The sequence below is a fragment of the Oreochromis niloticus genome, linkage group LG9, assembly GCF_001858045.2.
Source record: "Oreochromis niloticus isolate F11D_XX linkage group LG9, O_niloticus_UMD_NMBU, whole genome shotgun sequence".
Taxonomy (NCBI): Eukaryota; Metazoa; Chordata; class Actinopteri; order Cichliformes; family Cichlidae; genus Oreochromis; species Oreochromis niloticus.
Window position 1 is genome coordinate 19,508,570 of NC_031974.2, and position 20,133 is coordinate 19,528,702.

At 39.5% G+C, this 20,133-nt stretch overlaps 1 protein-coding gene and 1 non-coding gene across 3 annotated transcripts; both read right to left on the bottom strand.

The window, feature by feature from the left end:
• Positions 1 to 1,284: 1,284 nt before the first annotated feature.
• Positions 1,285 to 18,506, bottom strand: cpa6 (carboxypeptidase A6). 2 transcript variants are annotated; one of them, XM_025910361.1, is made up of 12 exons: positions 18,335 to 18,506; positions 17,415 to 17,571; positions 15,004 to 15,079; positions 10,708 to 10,832; positions 7,259 to 7,373; positions 6,724 to 6,825; positions 6,539 to 6,643; positions 4,526 to 4,636; positions 4,128 to 4,218; positions 2,729 to 2,931; positions 2,464 to 2,548; positions 1,285 to 2,231 (listed from the first exon to the last, which is right to left on the bottom strand). In XM_025910361.1, the coding sequence occupies exons 2-12, from the start codon at positions 17,528 to 17,530 to the stop codon at positions 2,017 to 2,019; spliced, it is 1,344 nt and encodes a 447-aa protein (XP_025766146.1). In that variant the 5' UTR covers positions 17,531 to 17,571; positions 18,335 to 18,506; the 3' UTR covers positions 1,285 to 2,016. The 2 variants fall into 2 exon arrangements, with proteins under 2 accessions (XP_025766146.1, XP_005471876.1); XM_005471819.3 differs by lacking the exon at positions 17,415 to 17,571 and having other exon boundaries at positions 18,335 to 18,505.
• trnaa-agc (transfer RNA alanine (anticodon AGC)) lies at positions 8,431 to 8,503 on the bottom strand. Its single transcript has one exon. It is a non-coding gene; the product is annotated as a tRNA-Ala (tRNA).
• Positions 18,507 to 20,133: the final 1,627 nt, after the last annotated feature.

Below are 20,133 nucleotides of genomic sequence, written 5' to 3' on the forward strand. Positions count from 1 at the left end.
CTACTACTGTTTATTGTGACTGCTCATAGAAGCAGCAGGATGAATTGAAGTGTAAAAGGCTCTCTATCTCGCTCTCTGCCTCAGCCAAATACTGCAAAACTGATCAGACAGAACTTCACAGAGCAAGTGGATAATGACCCAAAGCATACTGCAAAAGCAACCCAGGAGTTTCTCAAATCAAAGAAATGGGATATTCTTTAAAGGCCAATTCAGTCACTTAATTTCCACCACAAACAAGCAGCAGCTTGAGAGGAAACACAGCACTAAGGGTCCAGGCTTCAGTCACTCATTGGCTGCAAAGTATTAGAGTATTAAGTATTAAAAGCATCATATATAAAATGATATTAGTTTGTCCAAATAATTTTATATTAAATGTATAGGAATGTCTGTAATTAATGCACTTCAGTCACATATTGATAGTTTGATTTTAAAATTCACTGTGGTGGTATACAGAGGCAAAACTGTCTTTGCATATAAGCCTTCATGGTCGTATTAAACCTATGTGTAATATGTATGTAATATGTAACATATTGCCGCAGTGCCTTAAACCACCAAGCAGAAGAGTTTGCTGTCTTTTGTTGAATAAAACATAACTTTCCTCTGACATGACATGAACATGATCTACAGCAAACCTGTGCGTGGTATATTTATGGTATTTTGCTTATTGCCTTACCTCATACATAACTGTGCATATCCACACGTTTAGATGGTGCTACACTGCATTTTACAGCCTTTAGCAGAGTGCAACACATCCAGGAAATCTGGCAATTTGACAACACAGATTTGGCAGTTGTGGGCGGTATAGTTCACTTTCACTCGGATCGGACTGTCCCGCGTGTCAGTCCCACCATTTCTGAATCCATAAATAAGAGCAGAGCTGCAGAATCTGCAGACTGGCTACGAAGAAACTAAAATAAGAGGCAGATGTTTGAATCGATCATTAAATGCTACTAGTTAAATCAAAAAAGGTCAGAAAGTTATTCATTATAAACATCTGCTGACTACAATGATGTTTATCATCAAACATGGTGAGGAGTATGTGTGCAAAACACTGACAGAACACAAATGAGGGCTGAAAGCGTGACCTTTAACCTTGTTGTAGATGTTTGCGTGAAAGCCATTAGGAATGAATTATTTCTAATGATGTCAGTTGCAGTCAGAGGCCAAAATAAATGAAAGCAGCCCAAATCAAAATGTACATCTGTAAAAGCGGACAAGCAGAAAGGCAAAGAAGACAGAAATTAAATTACAAAAAATACGTTTTGTTTTATAAAACAACGTTTATTCAGGTCAGACACTTAAAAAGATCTCATGATAAGAACATAGCCGAGCACAAGTAAACATTTCAGACACTGTCTTTTTCCATGCCTGAGTAATGACACAGTAAGCTGCTGAGGTCACAGGTCATTCTTTCTAAATGTCAGTCTGAACCAAATGAAAGAGAGAGAAAAATGGTATCAAAAAGATCTACACTGAAATTTATACATATGCTTTGTGCTAGTTTGTAACCACTTTGAGCATATTTATTATTAGTAATAAAGGTTTTTATGCATTTTATGAAAATCTAGAGTGGCACTTGGTAAGAATATTTCCTAGAAAAAAAAAACAATCAGAATAAAAACAGGCTTAAAGATGTTGTTTTTTTTAATCTTGTATTTAATAAAGCACATTTTGGAAGACATAAAAAAAATTAGCTTTATCTTTACCATAAAAGTGCTGCTGTAGCATAATAAGTGATCACATGACCACTATTCACTGTAAAAAATAACCCCTTTTTTTTTTAAAGATGCATTACTTAAAAGACCCTGTAGGGTTCAAGTTTTTTTAGTGTTTGTTTTTTTGCACACAAAAATGCATCACCATCAGCTCTTATCAGAAAAAGGAGAATAAGATGAACGACAAATTCAAATTCACGCTCTGAGGATCTTTGTCGGTTCGCCACCTGATAACATCTGAGCGGAATATGAAATCTCAGGAAAATATTAGGTGCTGAGATAGGTAACTCGGAGGGTGCGGTCATATATATGGAAATTTCTCCCTATCTGTCTTGCACTTCTTCAGCAGACCTGATGCGATGGCTTTCACGGCTCTCATAGTTTCAGTGCAGGTTGGCTTTATTAGTGATTCGGGCAGAAGGAAACCAAAATATCCCGTATCCCTCAACTCAAACGCAAACGCGTAGGGGATCCCGTTCCTGTATGCCCAGTCGATAGAGCTTCCTGAGCTGACATCTGTAAGGAAGTGCAAAATAAACAAGGGTAAGGAAAGCTTAAAACAGGAATACCTTAAGTTAAGTAGCTTTGATTTTACAAGTGTTTCATTTCTGTTGCGGTGCCACCTGCAGGTCAACTCTGAATTGATCTTGTATAATTAGAAAATTGGCATTTTTCTCTTAAGTTTAAAATGAATAACAGCTCATTCCCATTGCTAGAGCGCAATATGAGAAGGTTTCGAGGAACTCACACAGAGTTGTGGAGGCAGGTCCGTATCTGTACCTCACGCCATAGGCAGAGTACAAGGCTGTCACTGCATTGTGAGCTGCTGACTCCTGGATGCATGAAAGCAGAAGGCCAGCTCATCTCACATACTGTATATTTACTCACAATAAGATTTAATCAGCTTTACCAGGTTAATTTCTTTAACACTATTAAAGGATAGGTCATAAGCAGCTCTCTCAGATTAATTAAAAAAATAAAACTCATTGAGTGTTAAGCAATAGATATCTTACCACACAGTTGAAGTTGGGGATTGTGGCATACTTGTAGGAATATGGGTAAAGCAGCATTTGTGCATAGGCATGAATGGATATGTATGCTTCCACACGCTTCTTGTGCTTGCGCAGGAACTTAGCGACAGCTTTGACTTCAGGTTCAGATTCGGGGAAGGGACCGCAATACGTGTCATCGCACGGATGAGAAGAGGCACCTTCATCTGGGGAAGCAAAGGGAGAAAGGATGAAATCACATCATCATATATTCTAGTCATACCAGGATGCTTTAAGTGGCATCCTTAATCCAGCAAAAGTGACCAAGCAGTAAGTGTAAAGAAATGGAAGTAGCGCAGTAGTTTGCGTTGTTGCCACAAACTTTCCTGCGGCGTTGCTGCGTGGAGCATGTGTGCGTTCCTCCCACAGTTCAAAGATAAGTGTGTTAGGCTGATAGGTGATTCTAAATCGGCCACACGTGTGGCCATGTGAGAGGGGAAAAAAGAGCTTTAGAGAGCATTAGGAGCACAGAATAAAGTGCTGTGTGAATGTGTGTGTAAATGGATGAATGGGGTTTGTTGTGTAAAGCTCTTTGAGCGGTCAGTAAGACTGGAAAAGACTAGAAAACTAAATGCCAGCGTGAAGGGAAACTAATAAAGACAGACTGATATATGATCACATTATAATCTTTTACAGACAACCTTATTTCACTCACCTTGACCCAGAAAAGCAAACAGAAAAGCATCTGAACACATGCTGGTTTTAATTAAAGCCGTATTTTTAAAACTATGTAGTAAAAAGGGCTTCTAAGGTGACTAGTATTAGTCTGAAATGTGTTGTTACTTTAGAAATTGTGGGAGAAAAAAAAGCAAATTTGACCAGCATCTTCAGGGATACTTTTTCTAAGGCTCAATTATCGTGATTTTCATTTACACTTGAAAGTCCTTCTTAAATATATCTATAAATAGCAGAGGCAAATGAAAAACCATGAATTTCAATCAGGCTGAATGCTATCTTTGGGCTCATTCTGTCCTGTTTCATGCCTTTTTACAGCCGTCTATTACTGACTAATCAAATAGACTATAATTCATTTAATTATGGTACATTTCTCACACCATTTCCAGACTTTTATCATATATTTTGCACATATTCTCAAATTGTCATATGCCAGGACTCTAAATGCTGTGAATTCATGGTATGGTATGACTGAGCGTTCCCTTGAAGAGATGTTCTTCATCATGTATAAAGGAATCTTCCACTCCTGTGTGTCTGTATGCATCACAAAAAAAACCTTTATTCTATTTTTAGACCTATGTCCTCACCCTCTAGAGACTAAATGAGAACAAATGGATGTAGTTGTTCCTACGCACATATGGACACATATATACTTTTAGTCAGATTTGTCAGGTGTTATTATACCTACCACACCATTTTACTTTCCAGTTTCTGTTTGCGTCCACTCCTCTGCAGTGGAACTTGTGATTTTTGGACCGTGTCTTCCTCCAGAACCGATCCTGCAGGCAAAAAAAAAAAAATTAAACATAAATAAAAGCAGCATAATTAACATGTAATAACATGTAATAACATAAATCGCCTTATTATTTCTCCTTTTTTCACTTAGACATTTTTTTCTTTCTTTAAAATTTTTCCACAATCTGTAGGTGGAAAAAACATGTTTCCAGCTTCCCTTCTTTGCCTTGTTTTCAGCAAGCAATCCCAAAAAATGCAATAAAATGTACATGTAAAATGTGCTTCCCCTCTAAGAAAAGCTTCCCCTCAAAAATGCACATATAGAAAGACCAGCAGAAAAGCCTACAGTACCGTAGTCCAGCTGAAACGATATCCATCCACATTAAAGACAGGCATGATGTAGAAGTTGAGCTGGTTCAGTAGTCTTGTCATCACAGAGTCATATTGGTATGAGCTGATAGCCTGTAATAATAATATAATGTAAGTCCAGTGTAATTATAAAACATACTCAACTGGAGAGGCAGCCCCAGACGGTACTTGCAGCCCATTCTGGTTGCACAGATAGCCCAGCTCCCTCAGGGCGAAAAATCCATACGTGCCATCACAAGAACATTTGCTGTGTCTCCCAGCACAGTGTCAATGTGGAGAAGATACCAGGAGAGCTGGACAGGGGCGTGGAAGGGCATCAGGATTAGTAACTGCTCCTTTGGGCCGCGAGGAGCACTGCCAACGCCTCACAAAATGACTTCCACGTCTGTGTATCTGACCAAATTTTGAGATTCAAACTCCATGAAACTTATAAGGATGCTTGATTGGCATTTGCCAGAGCAGCCTCACAGTGAGCACATCTTAGAGATGCCTCAGTTTGTCTGTGTTTGCTTGGCTGTGCTTACCACCTGCAAACTCGTTCTCTTTTTGGGGTGTTTTCTTTTCCAAAATTCTGGGGAAAAAAAGATGTCACTTTTTTTCCCCGGTGACCCTAATCCTCTTTTGTGAATGCGCCATTCTGGAGGAGCCAGATTACCTGTGCAAGCAGAATGGGCTGCAGGTACTGTCTCATGCTACCATTAGTGGCAGGGACGCTAGCAAAAAGCAAGAATGGAGAAAAATCAGTCATTAGGGATAAGGAGACAGCAAATGTCTCTGACTACCACCTGCAAACTCGTTCTTCTTGGGGGGTGTTCTTTGTTTTTGCCTGCCCGGTGCACCTGTTGTCACTTTCATTTGCATGAAAACAACTGAAATTGATTCACAAAGGTTTCTGCAGCCTGACTGCATAGACTGATATCCCTGAAATTTAAATGACACTATGTTACACTGTGATGATCAAGTGTTCCTTTAATTATTTCTGAGCAGTGTATCTTTTTTATATCGTATTCAGGCTCATTATCTCAGTTGTTGGAATGCATATCTATTGTACATTCAAACAGCTGAGATAATCTGAGTCTGACAGCATAAGAGGATTGGAGCTATGAGACCTGGGCACTGGGCTAATGCTGCTTATACCTGCCTTTTAACCAGACTGAGGCCAAGGTTAATGTGCTTAAGGCTTGAACAAAGATGGCACCCTGACCTCCAGTGGCCTACCTCTGTCACTACACCACAGCACATTTGTATTTCTGTTCATCATGACTCCATTTAAGGTGAAACAGTCGTGTATTTGACTTCTGCCTTTCTAGAAATTTGAACTGAACCATCATACCGGAGAATGTCAATGCAACAAATCATTGTTCTGTGAACACTAAGGTTCAGTGTAATACACTTTTTACTAGCTGATGTTTAAGCAGTTATTTACACCTCAAAATAAGAGGATTTTAAAACAGCTGGTTTTAATGCACCTCACAGGTAACATTATCACTCAAAAAACACCCAAAACAATCCTTTGGAATTCACTTGAAGTCAGCGCTCTAGCTTTACAGATAACAGATTTTCCTTTAATTTTCTTTACTTTCTGGCACTTATTGTGTTGGAGCGTGTTGAAAATCCCACTCATCTGGCATTTAAGCATTATAAAATGAGCCATTAAATGTTCTTGCAGTTAATGTCTGGCTCTGGTCTGGTACCGTCCTCACTTCAGAGAGCACGGAGACTTTAAGGGTGCAAAGGAACTTGCGTAAATGCCTGTGTTATTTCCAACATTTTAGCTATAAAGTATTTTCTTAAGTATTTGGATAGCTGTAAATGACAAGTGAACAGATGTTGGCGCTTTGATGAAGAGCCCATATGTCACAGATAGCCTGAATGATGATCTACAGCAGGCAATCGGCGGGATATACATTGTGTTCCTGTCGAGGCACTTTTCGCGCATACATCAAAGAAAAAAAATTGTATAAATTAAAAGCAATCTGCAGACTTCATAAGCACCTCTTTGACAAACCACTGGCAGAAGGCCGGTCCTATCCACTCTCTGGCGTGAACACCACAGTCGATCCACACAGCTTTCTTCTGGAGACGACGTTTCTTTCCTAGCTGACGGGACACGAGCATTGTTAGCTTTAGATCAGGACAAGACAGTGTGTTTCTTAGTTTTAATGTGCCTCCTCTCCTACCTGAAGCACATAAAGCGGTCTTCCTTCATATGACTTCCCAACAGAGAACATGTCAACCAAATTGGGGTGGGTTGTGTTCATCCTAAACATCCAGCTCTGGATCTGAGGGACAGGAAATAATGTAGGGAAGTGGATCTTAAAAGACTTGTTTACATAATTTTCAGAAGTAATTACTATGTATTATTGCACATCTGTGTGCTTTGTAAACGTGTGTTGTACAGTGAGGGAGAGGATAAAAGCTCAGAGGACAAAAGATTTGTCCTCTGAGCTACGCTGCTTCATAGGGCTTGAAAGATTTGCAAACCAGGAGCCTGATCAACCTGGGAAAATAAACACTCTAAAGCTGTGAAGTGTCTGAAGTGGAGCGCACGTCTCGGTGTGTGAAAGCGCGAGGCCGTGGGAAAGACACATGTGGAACTGTGTAATTGAGAGAAAGCACCCTTAGAGAGGTTTTCTGTTTACCTTGTGGGTGCAATAGATTAGAGAGCAGAGGGGAATGACAGATAGGTAGGTAGATGTTGGGCTTCATGTCTACCTCTTCCAGAGAGTGGTAAACCTCGTAGTCATACTGAGCCTCTGACCTCCGCTTGCGAGAGGAGCGATATCCTGACTGCTTTTCAATTTCCTTCTGTAGATTGGAGATAAATACCCTGTGTGAATGAAAGAGAGTGAAGCAGACAAACATGGTACACATTATAACCACTGTAGCATGTTTGTGTATGGTTTATTAGACAGTTAATACAAAGATAGATGAGGGTGTGAACTAGCCAAAGGGAAACATAAGTAATGTAATCTAAAGAATACAGAAACAAAGCTGCCTTACGTCTCATTGTGCAGCTAATGTGTGAAGATTCATATCATGAAGCACTGGGGAGCATTTTACTGTAAGTGATGAGTCACTACACTTTAAATTTCCATCCAAATTCAGTCCAAATAGGAGGCTGGGATTTAGAGATTGCAATTCTGTAAAATGGGAGAAGTTCAGGAAAGAACTCGTGAGCTCAGCTCAAAAGTTTAAAAGCCCCAATTCCAAAAAGGTTGGAATGCCATGTGAACAGAATGCAATGCTCTGTAAATCTTATAAACCCACATTTATTCACAATAGAACACAGAAAAAATACAAAATATTCTATTGATAAAATGCAATTTTAAGAAAAGATAAGATAATTTTAATTTGATGGCAGCAACAAGTCTCAAAACAGTTGGAGTGGTGGGGGAAACAAAAGACTGGCAAAACCAGCGGTGCTAAAAAGAAACAAGTGAAGGGACATTTTGAAACTAATTAGGTTAATTATCAATGCATCGGTAATATGACTGGGTCAAAAAAGACATCTTAGAGAGGCAGTTTCTCACAAGTGAATATCTCTGTGAATATCTCATCATCTACAGTTGATGATAAATTATTATCATATATTTTGGAGAAATCTCTGTGCGTAAAAGACAAAGCCAAAAATGATATGGTAAATGGACTGATACTTACATAGCGCATTTTTACTCTCCTGGAGTACTCAAAGCGCTCTATACAACATACCACATTCTCCCATTCACAGTCTTCTCTGCTTTTAAGTGATTACTGACTACCATTCACACTGCGATGGATGAATCGGAGAGCAACTCTGGTTGAATATCTTGCCCAAGGATATTTGGGGTCCGATCAATAGATGACCTGCTCGACCTCCTGAGCTACAGCCACCCCCAAAATGTCACTGGAGAATGCGGGCATCGATCCCGCTACCTCTCGCATGCTAAGCGAGCGCTCTACCATTTGAGCTAATTCCCCGCTAAGCTCGAGCTAACTCCGCTGTCATATCAGCTTCTCAGGCAGCACTGCATTAAAAACAGATATGCTTAATATGTCATGGAAATCACTGCATGAGATCAGGAACACTTCCAGACATCACTGTACACACGGTTTTCCGTGACATCCACAAATGGGGGTTAAAGCGCTATCATACAGGAAGGAAGCCATATGTAACACTGCCATCTACTCTGGGCTCATTTAAGATAGATAGATAGATATCCATAATCACATACTGTGCTTGCTAGCGTTGTATATAGTGTATTATCTTACTTATTTTTTATTTGTACTTTATTTGTATTTTTTTGTATTTTTCCTTCTGATATCTGTACCTAAGCTGAGGTAACGCAAAAATTTCCCCGTCGTGGGATCAATAAAGTCTTATCTTATCTTATCTTATAGAGATGATAGATCTACAATGCTAAATTGCACACTGCATCTATTACAACAGAATGGCTTCATAAGAGAAGGGTCCCGTTTGACTAGGCTTACCTGCAGTCCAGACCATTTACTAACTGAAAACATTGACACACGAAATGATCATGAAATGAAAAATACAACAAAGAAGACAGAAGACTGTTGAGCAGCTAGAATCCAAGGATCTCATATGAGACAGCAATGGGACAACATTCGTCTCCCCAAAGTCCAGCAGCTGGTCTCATCAGTTCCCATAGTCCCCCACATTTACAGACTGCTATTAAAAGAAAAGGGGACGCTTCAAAGTGGCAAACATGGCCCTGTCCCAACCTTTTGAAATGTGTTGCTGTCATCAAACTCAAAATGACCTTACTGTTTTTTTAAAATAGTGCATTTGAGTTTAAATATTTGACACGTTTTCTGTTTTTATTGTGAATAAAATACGTGTTTACCAGATTTGTAAATGACATTATGTTTTTATTTACATTTGACATGTCTACGTGTTTTTTTTTTAATTGGGGTTGTACATATTGGTACTGATTGGCTGATTTTGGTTATTTCTTCTAGTCTAAACGAACCTTACATATCCACAACTGACATGGTTGTGGATATGTAAGCCTCTGAAGAGACTAAATCTGTATAAATCTTGCACCATGTCTGTTGTTGGCTTGTCAGGGGTAATTTTGATCAAATTACCAGGATGCAGGAAAACACATTTCAAATCTGGAAATAATGCAAATAATGATAAGCGGGTCTGTATGAGTTTGTCTTTTAATTTTGCTTCTCTCATGTGTTGTTGCCTGTAGAGATAATATCTTTGTATATACAAATACCTGATAAATTTTGTCCCTGTTGACTGCACTACCACTGTGAATGAAGCACATAGGTATTTGGGGGTGGTGGGATGAGGCAGTAAATCAGGACTCCTGGATTTATTGTTGACTCATTGATGAGACCATGCATATAACTAAGGTCACCCTCTCTCATCTAAACCAGTTTTCCACCTCATCAATCTCCTTGCTGGTAGGAAGAATCATAGCAGTTATGCTACTACTCTTTATGAATTACGAAATATGGTGTAATTGAGGTTAAACCACAATTATAAGCATCATTACCTGTACACACACGATCCTTCTTCACCTCCCACCCGAGTCTAAAGCACATCATGTGATCTTTTTTAATGCTTTTTTTATAGCAGGTATGTGAGCAGCCAGACTAAAATACAAGGTCCTTCTATAACAGTTTCTATCCACAACTCCTTTAATGATGCTAAAAATTGGATCATTATTCTGTGAATATACTGAGATGAACAAAATGAAACCCCTAACCACCCACCAAAGCCTGTCCCCCCTGCCGTGTAAACCATTTTGTGAAAAATCCTCAATCAGTCAACAGACAGTGGAAAAAAAATCCTCCTCTGCGCTTCAGTTCCTCCCCGAGGACTGAGATGACAATGGAATTTTTTCTATCTGTGGCTGCTTTGATAAAACTCCATCATATCAGCGCTAATTTTGATGAGGGATGGTGTTGAGAGATGAAAGCGTTGCTTTTTGGAGCAGATTAATAGAGTGTCTCTGATGTACGCGTGTGTGTGTCCCAGCTTTGTGGAAATATGAGGGCCTTTGCGTGCAAACTATGGCCTATTCTGCATGTGCAAATCACATATCTGTTATGAGAAAGCTGAGTAAATTCAACAACCTTTGGATAACAGATGTGTCAAAGGGTGCATGCATGAGAGTAAATATGAGTGTCCATGCTTTTATACTTACTGATTATCAATATTTTCCTGCTTCAAGCGTGTGTGTAAACCTTGTGTGTCGTTATGTTTCACGTGGACATCCACTGTGGCATTGTGACAGATTAGAGAAGCACTGTTGGGCTGCCAGAAATCCACCTAATGGAACACAGTGAACATATTAGGGTTACAGTGACAGTGACAGAAACACCTAGCAGTAATATAAAAGTTCTTACACAGTGAAAGTGTTCTTGGGCAAAAACAGCCTCACTAAAACGACAGTTTTATCTTAAAAAGTATCAAATTTAATGCATAAAATTTTCCATGCACTAGCCCTGCTTATCGATAGAAACTTTCCCATGAAAAGTGCCAGGAGTGCTAAAGAGTAAACAAACTCTGTTAGCTGACCGGTTGCTATAGTTGAGCATACTGTATGCCAGCTATCACAGTTATTATCACCCAACTTTAATGGGATTATTTTAATTGCTTTGATAAAAACAAATATGTTTTTTTTGTGTGTGTAATGCTGTCTACCCAAATATTGGACCACAATATTGGACCACATTCAGGCTTCGTTATATTGTGCTCTTCTAACCTAACTAATCATTCAAAGCACTTTGCCACAAACCATATTCACTCATTCATACAGTACTTTATTCTATACCTTTAAACACTTTCTAACAAATGCAAACACACAGTTTTCATGTTGGTATGTTTGCAGGCTTGCTATGACCGACTCTACACAACACATAGTGAAAACATAAACATTTATTATACAAAATGGATTTAATGTCAAGAAATCAACCCAAAGAAAGACCTTTATCACATTTGTAGGTATGCTTGGAATAGCCTCAAACATTTGATGACCAAATGGTTTTATTAAGAACCAAACATTGAACCAGTCCTGCTTCTGTGATCAAGCGAAATTGGGGAATGATTCAATGGAGCAAAAACCGATGCACAATCCAGAGTGAATAAATCTCACTTGGCTTTCTCCTCTACTGTATGACCTCAAATATCCTTGATAACAAGGTCTTTCAGTACTTATCACGATGTGATAGCCAGAGTCCTAATAGCCAGATATCCTTGCCAACCAAATAAACAAATAATAAACCACATAGTAACTATAGTAGTAAAACAGTGGAAAAAAGCGGAGAAGACGAGAATTTAAAAGGATTTAAAACAAACAGGAAGGAACTGATCTACCAATAAAAGCACTGTAGTCACTGTAAAGAGATTGCTGTTTCTATGTTTGCAGATGTGTATGCCCTCAGCTGGCTTTCATTTTCTGCATGGGGGCAAAACATGCACACGCTTGTTAATGTGTCAATTGGTTTAATGCTTTACAGAATGCATACCAGATTAATTTAACTACGTTTAGAGCCAGAAGGGTCAAATACCCTCAGCTGGAATGCTTGGTGCCCCTGAGTGCGAACCCCTCTCTATTCCTGCACTTTTATGGTGTTTCCAAATGGTTAAGCACCCCAAATGTTTCAGCACCGCTCGTCTGTTAGCAAAACAGATCCAAAACACATATGCCAGAAGGCACTCAAATGTCCCTGATCAGATAATACAATTCCTTAAGTTAACATTTTATAGCTGTATTTATGTGCCTCAAAGAGGCATTCTTCGTCTGCTTTATAAATCTTTTATTTCTTGATTGTTTATTTGCAGCGTAGCCATAAATCGGATTTGTTTTGTTTTGGTTGATGTAGCACAGACACGGGCAGAACAAGAAAGAAAAAGTTACGGTTCAATAAAAAAGGAGCTGGCTCTCCTTAGGCCAGATGAGGTGAAATCAAGTAAATGAAATCAAGTTGGCCAAGGTAGATTTAATATAATAATGCCAACAGTGCTAACGGGGCTAAGTTGAATTAGACAAGCTATAGCGTCTTAAATGCCTTAAATCTGTTTGGAGGTCAGTCATACCTGGAGCAAATCAACATTTATTCTGAAAACCTGTAAGGCCCACATGGATTGTGACAGTTTTATCCTCAAAATCAGCAACAGCCTGTTAACAAAGAGTGTCTCTCCTGCTGTGGAAAAGAGATTTTCCACTTATGATGATGTCTTCTATAGGAAAATGCTGAAAGTTCTCTACAAACATAAAAAATTATTTCAATATGACAGGAATATCGGTTTCATATTAGCTTGTGAATGTCTCAAACAAATCTAACATGAGCCCCGAAAGAAACCGTGGCTAATTCTTTTTTGTAGCTCCCATCAAGGTCCTGAATGTTTCTGTTTATCTCGGTTTAGTCTCGGCTGTTACAGCTGGAACTGTTAGCGGTTTACTCTATCCGTTGTTTGAAAGGAAAACTATCAGTAACCACGTAAAGCCCGTGTTTTCATGCAAAGCTATCATAAGTGTCATTTCCATCTCCTCAGTTCTAAAGGGTTTCCGGCTTTTTCTTATGTAAAAATAAACTAAATGTTCTCGAGCTTTAAATAGTTGGTCCGAGGACAAAAGCAATATGAGAGTATTAACTTTAAGAGCTTGTTCTTGATTTTTTTTCTACATATATATTTCTTTTTTTTTACATTTTAGGGAGGAAAGAAATCCTTAGTTGAACACACTGTCAAGCTTTTTCCAAAATGAGGAGCCCAGGTAAAAGGAGATCTCTAAATAATTATGATATTTTGCCTGTGATGCGTCCGATTTCTGACTCACCTGCACCCTGAAGTGTATTCGACCTCATGGGTTAGGGAAAATGAAAAGTTTGACTTGACACTGGAGGCATGGCAGTGTGAACAAGCTACTGAAAACACACATCCACAGCTGTCCAAACAGTGGCTGCTGCTGCTTTGGTTGGGTGGCCTTGAAGCACCCTGTCCACTGCCCATTCATACATAAAACTGAGGCCAAGTCCCGACCAGGAGCCTGGCTCTCTCCTAGTGTCGCTCCCTACAAATGAAAAAGCATTTACTAAGTACTTCTTTTTTTGTCTCTCTTCAATCCTTTTTCTGTTTTGGGTCGTACTGGCCTGGCGTTCCTGGACCACTTGCGGTGAATGGTATACCAAAGAAAGCTAAAACTGACCACACTGCCTGAAAACCAGGATTTTAGAACCACCAAGGGTGGATTTTTTTAATAAACTCTACAGGTATTATTTCTACAAGCAGACTTTCAAGGTAATTATTCTGTAATAACAAACCTGTCAAACAAAATAACCCTCAGATTGTACATCTGTGAATATATGAACAGGAATAGCCATGGGAAAAAGGTGCACCCAGTCTCCTGTTTTAAGTCTTAAAATTTAAGTCTATTTTTGGCCTTTTGACAGCTGTTAAAAGGGACAAAGTGTTATTATTCCTTTCCAACTCCACATTTTTGCCACCTTTGACTCTGTTAGAGATGCTGGACCTTGATGCAGTTGATCCACTGTCTGAAACAAGCTGCCTGCCTTCTCGCTGTAAACTAACTTTCTTCTAATCTCTCACCAACTGTGCCTGAGGATGGCGTATCAACGACACCCACTCTCACTGACATCAGCGAGAGACAGAAGAAAAAACTGAAGAAACTGAACATTTGGCTCACATATTACTTACAAATACTTTGACCTCATTATTTGAAACCATATTTAATATGAAGATCCACCATTCTAACAAGCTATATGCCATATATTCCAGAAAATAAGGAAAAGGATAATAGATCCACTTTAAGTTCCTGCTCACAGAGGATGACTGGATCACTGGATGTCTCTTTGTAAGTCTTAATCTTACAAAATAGAGAGTCCTGATATGAATTAAAATTCGCAAACAATTTAGCTTTGCATTAGCAAACTAAAACAATGTACAATGAAGGCCATGCTGTTTCTGAGGCTGATGGGTAATTACTTCCAAATGAATATGGGAAAAGAAGCAAGGGCTGTTGTGTCCTGCGGGGGTTCCCCCCTCTAATTTCAGTATCTTTGAAACACATGTTCGTTTAGTTCTTAAGCTGTGAGACATCCAGGCTTTTGGCCCAATATGACAAACTCCTTTGTATTTTATCCAATTTTCTTTTGGTGTTTCATATTAAAAATGACTGCTGAGTGTCTCGCTGACAGTATCTCAGTCTCTCAGATTGCAAATGTGTCCTGACTGTGACAGATGAACACACTCGATTGCTTTCTGCCTCAGTGAAACTGTCACATTGCCTTGTCGCCCCACCATCCCACCGGCATCGGGGCTAACTGCTTGTCTGTGGCCGATGTTCAGCTGTCAGACATTCGTGTGGGCTGAATAATAACAGATATTAAACTTTTAACATGTTAAAAAAGGCATCACATAAATATATAACACCTAGGAATGGATATAAAAGGTTATATGAAAAAAATAAAGTGCCAACCTTCATGTGTCCGAGAATTTCCTTTAGGGTTCGGACCTCCTCATCATTTCTCGGGGTGATCTTGAAGACCTGATCACTGTGAAGAGAAAAGCTTTTGTAAGCACTGAGCTATAACTGGATTTTTTAAAAGTACCCTAAAGTGTTTTTTTATGGCTCGGTAACAGGTCTTTGATCCATTTTTTTTGTTTTGGAAAAAACACATCATTTAAAAAACATCTGGGCCATTGTGTCAGGTAATGAAACTGGCTTTTGTGCCAATAGAAGAGGACACTTCTAAAAGCAGCATAAATTTTAGATGGGGGGAAATGGGTGGTTCCTTTTTCAGAGTGCTATAGATGACAAGGATCAGACCCCAGCCAAACAATCTGTCTGAGGTGTCATTAAAGGATTATATTTCATCGTTTCCAGCTCTGCAGGTTGCACCTGGAACGAGTCCCTGGCAGCCTTCATACAGTAGCAGCGGCAGCTGCTTCACATTTTCATACTGCAAATCAGTACATAGTGTAAATATGGACTGATGTCATGTATTTACCGTTCAAACATAGTATAATGATCTTTTGTTTCTAAATTAGAAGTACCAATTAGTTTAATGCGTTTGCCTACTTTTAAAAATATAGTTAAACCCTTTTTCCAGTTGTGTAATTTTAGATAAATCCACACAGATAAAACTACAGATAGATATTTAACAATGAGATTTATCTTACTAGAATTAATGGACTCAGTGAGATTTAAAACAAAACCCGAGTGAACTCAAGAAACAAGAATAAATTTTTCATCTGACTGCAAAAAAGTGAAAAATTACACCACTGAGACAGCAATCATTACACCCCCATATAATTCTTGACGTGTTCACAGATAATTGAATAAAAAACTGTAACCCCGCGAACCCTGTGAGTGCTCCTAACCCAGTCTGCAAACCACATTTTTATGCCTGGCAGCAAAACAAAGGCTCTCTTTTTCCTCAATGTGAATCTTACATCATGTTGCTTTTAATCTGCAGATCACAGCGTCTTCACTTTACCTTAAAGTTAACATGCCGGCAGTATTTTCATTACATTCTCTTTACAATAGGCTCTATTTTATCTGCAGAGAAACCTGTCTGTTTGCCTGATTTTCGCACTTTCCCACCTTCTCTTTGAGCATCTTCGTCTTTCACTTCTTTCAAAAGTCTTTTAATGGTTTGTCACACAGGAAGTGTTTAGGGGCCCCCCCTAAACAAAGGTGGGAGTAGGCTATTCTAAAGGTCTGAGCAACAAAGGCGTCTGAGTGTCCCACATGAGTGACCGCCCCATTTCATGCTGCTAAAAAAAACAAACAGCCTGTTTCCATGAAAAGGGCAGAAGACATACTGAAACACAGTTCCTCCAACATCAGAGTAACATGCGTTTAGAAGAAGGTTCACAGGACCGTGTTTACGCCATGCTTATATTACTGTACCAAAGACAGCCTTTAGCATCCCAATGCTTTTTAGGCCAAATCATTCCTTCATGTTTTAATGATTCTCAAAGCTGACAGCCTGTTTTTGTTACAAAGCTGGACTGGCAAAGACATTTTGCTTTGTTTCTACCAGCTACGGGGCTAAAGCTGTCCTTAAGTTGTCAGTCTGTTGATTCTCACAGCAGAACCCTTTCTGGGATGGAAGCAATTTGTTTTTAAGACGCTCAGGCCCTTAAACCGAAAAGCTCTCAGTAGTATTTTATATTTAAACAAACTACCCTGAGCCTTCCTCCATTTGGAGAATCCAAATTTCAGTGTCTGATCATGCTCTGTTGATGAATTACATGATATTAACTGAAAAGTTTGGAAGAGGAGGCTTCCAGCTGGGATAACCTCCCTTTTCTATATCATACCAAAACATAAGCCCTAGAGGAAATATCTAGTTGTCCAAGTGCTCCCCAAATTTTTAATCTGGGTTCAAAGAGTGATTTTAGTCATTTAGGCGGTGGGGTGCTTTGCCTGCATTCAGTCACATGAACCTGCAGACAGACTGATAAACCAAGACCTTTGATTAAAAAACACCTCATAGCATTAGTACTAGAAAAACATTGCGCTGGAAGCCAGTGCAGCTTCAAGAATCCCCACTGTCATCTGTGCTGTATTTTGAGTAATCTGGACACAACAGACACAGTCTTATACAAATGCCATCCGTCAACAAGAACACTCTGGGAAAAATTTAGAGCAAACTTAAACATGGTATTATGTCTCAAACGGGAAACATGTCCCACATGGATTGTGGAGATGGCTAGCACAAAGGCTGTCTTTGTTCAGTCTCTCATAAGATAAATGGTAGTGTCTGCAGACGACTTGTCAAAGTGCGCCTTTCCTTCACTCTAAACACTGTCTCTCTCTCGGTGTTTACGTGAATGGGAATCCCAGTAGCCCCAGAAATGAATGAGGGGGCTTTCACTCACCCTGCGTAGCGGTTGTTGTAGAGATAGCCGAGGACGGGACACAGCACGTTATTGCAGATTATCACACAAGTCAGTAAAATCGATGCGCGAAATGCTCCCCTGTGGTCCAGTGCCATTTCTGATCAAAGACGGAGACACTCTGAAGGGTGCAAATAAACTAAAAGAAAAATGGAAACTTAAATGATTCTCGGTCCAGCCCACCACCATCAGCAACAGCAGCAGCAGATTGGCAAAGTCGCGTATTGGCGTGCACTCTCGTTCAGTTCTTCCACTGACAGAAAAGGTGCAAAAAGTCAGTCCGCTGACACGAGAGATACTTTTACCACCTCTTTGAAGCTCTGGAGGGAACTGTAGGGTAGCAGCTCTTTTTAAAATGAGGAGGACCTGAATCGCGTGGCTCCGGTGTGGGCGAAGCCGGTAACTGGATCCCTCTCCGGTGCGTAATGTGCTCTGAGAGGATAATGAGCTTTAATGCCAGCCGTTAACCTGTGTCCGCCTTAGGTTATTTTTTTAAGGAGATTTATATATGTTTTTAATTTTTAAGTGATGCATAAAGTTCTGATTGAAATCACCTTTAAACTTTAAGAGCAACTTTCTTCCAGTGCGTTCAGCTCACTGGAAGCCTTTTTTTTGGTGCCGATTATACATCCTACCGCCGTCTTGAGCCGCATACAAACAATGCACATGCTCTTCTCACAAGTAATTTTCATCAGCACTGTGATGAGTCTATATTCTATAGTGAGAATCCTGTTACAGTGCCACAGTGTGCACCTTTAGTTGGAACTTGGTATGAAAAAGAGAAGTCTCAGCCAGGAGAAGAACAAGAAAATGCTGAATCCGGAAAACAACATGAGAGAACTCTCATTCAGACCCGAAGAGCCTTCTGAGATCCTAAACCTTCTGCTTTCCTGTTTACTTACATCTCTGTACTCCGAAGCCAGTGTCATAATAACCAGCTAGCATTTCTGTCAGTGCCTTGGCCTGACTCCACCATGGAGGAATTCCTCTGATGAGACGTAGATGACTCTCCTTGTTCTAGGCTTTTTTCGTGCCTCCCTTTGATCCACTACTTATCACCCAGCACGGTGATTAAATGTCTAAGTCAACCGCCAGCCTTTTCCTTTTGTGATTGCATGGCAGCAGCACATTTTTCACATACTTTTTTTCCAGTGTCAACAGCGCGCCACCTGTTCTACACCAATTACTCTGCAACAGTCTCCAAAACACACCCTTCTCTTTTTCACCCCCCCGGACACACACACACACACACACACACACACACACACACACACACACGCACACACACACACAGGAATAAAGTGTGCACTCACTTTAGGCAGGGAAGATATAAATGAATAACATAAAAAAAAATGGGATAGTTTTAGTTGTACCATTCAGATAAAGGTATTTTCAGGAGCCAAGAGCTCAGATTTGGCTTGTTACAAACTCTAGGTTGATAATTGCTGTTTTAAGGCTCTTTGTTGTGCCTACATTTATATAATAACATCAATATATACATTACTGTGCAGACGTCCTGAGCCACCGTGAATAGATGGATTTTAGTTCTGCCAATTTTTCTTTTGTCCAGTTTCCTCAAATTTTTTAAGGGGACACTGCACACCATGCGGGGATATGCTGACTTTTTAAGCTAATAGCGCTTTGAGATTCACCTTGTTGGCATAAAAATAGTATTTTATGTCTGTCAAACTGTGTTAAACTTTTCAGTGATTCAACTAAAAAATGGGAACAAATTATGTGTTTTTGGAGACAGGCTGCTAGTAACAGAGTGCCGAATGATGTCATTTAAAATAGGTTCTTTGCTAAGTTGTGTGTTATGTGTAGACACAACACTGGTTTATCCCTTGACTTAGGTGCCTTTTTATGCTTGAATGATTCAGAGGTCAGCTCTAAAGTGAAGAAAAAGCTTTCCTCTGAAAATGATCAGGACTGAAAAATGAGTAAAAAAAAGACTTTCAGAAACCCTAACGAACTGTTACTCAAGGCCACTTTAAAACATTACAAAAAGAGCCTGGATGCTTGGAGAGAAAAAAATAGGGGTGCCTCAAGACAATTGCACAAAGCTGTTAACTTTGTATCCTGCCATGATCACGCAAAAATCAGTCCTATGATACTCATTATAAAAGTGTTGACTTCAGCTATTATTGAGATAGTGCCTGTTTTGTCCACAGACTCGTGCACATCCATTCTGAACCTCTACTATGTAGGACTTTGTTGACTTTTTCCTATTCTATTCTATTCTATTCTATTCTATTCTATTCTGTGATTTTGTACTAACAACATGTTTCAGAAGTAAAAAACAGAAAATGACACGTTGCTCTGCAGCTGCAACATATTTTCAATCAAGATGGAGCTTGACCTTCTTTTTAACAGCTGAGGTTTTTGCCTTTACTCCATGTGAGGAGCACTGGGTCAGAATATCCATGCCATGTAAAAATCCTGCTCTTCACTGGAAAATTTCCTCACATCTCAAACTAAATCAACTACTTGCACGATGTTTGTCTGACAGGGCTACTTTTTTAATTTTAATTTTCTTAAAGAAATAACATAAAATCCATGAAAGTGCCTGAGCACCATGACAGCTGCACACAGGAGGATTATTCATAAAATGCTTGCTTTGCCTTCCACGTATATCATGTTCAGGGATTTTGTAGGCAGAGTGAAAACACTGGTGTGTAAAGGCAGTTACACTGGCCGGTCA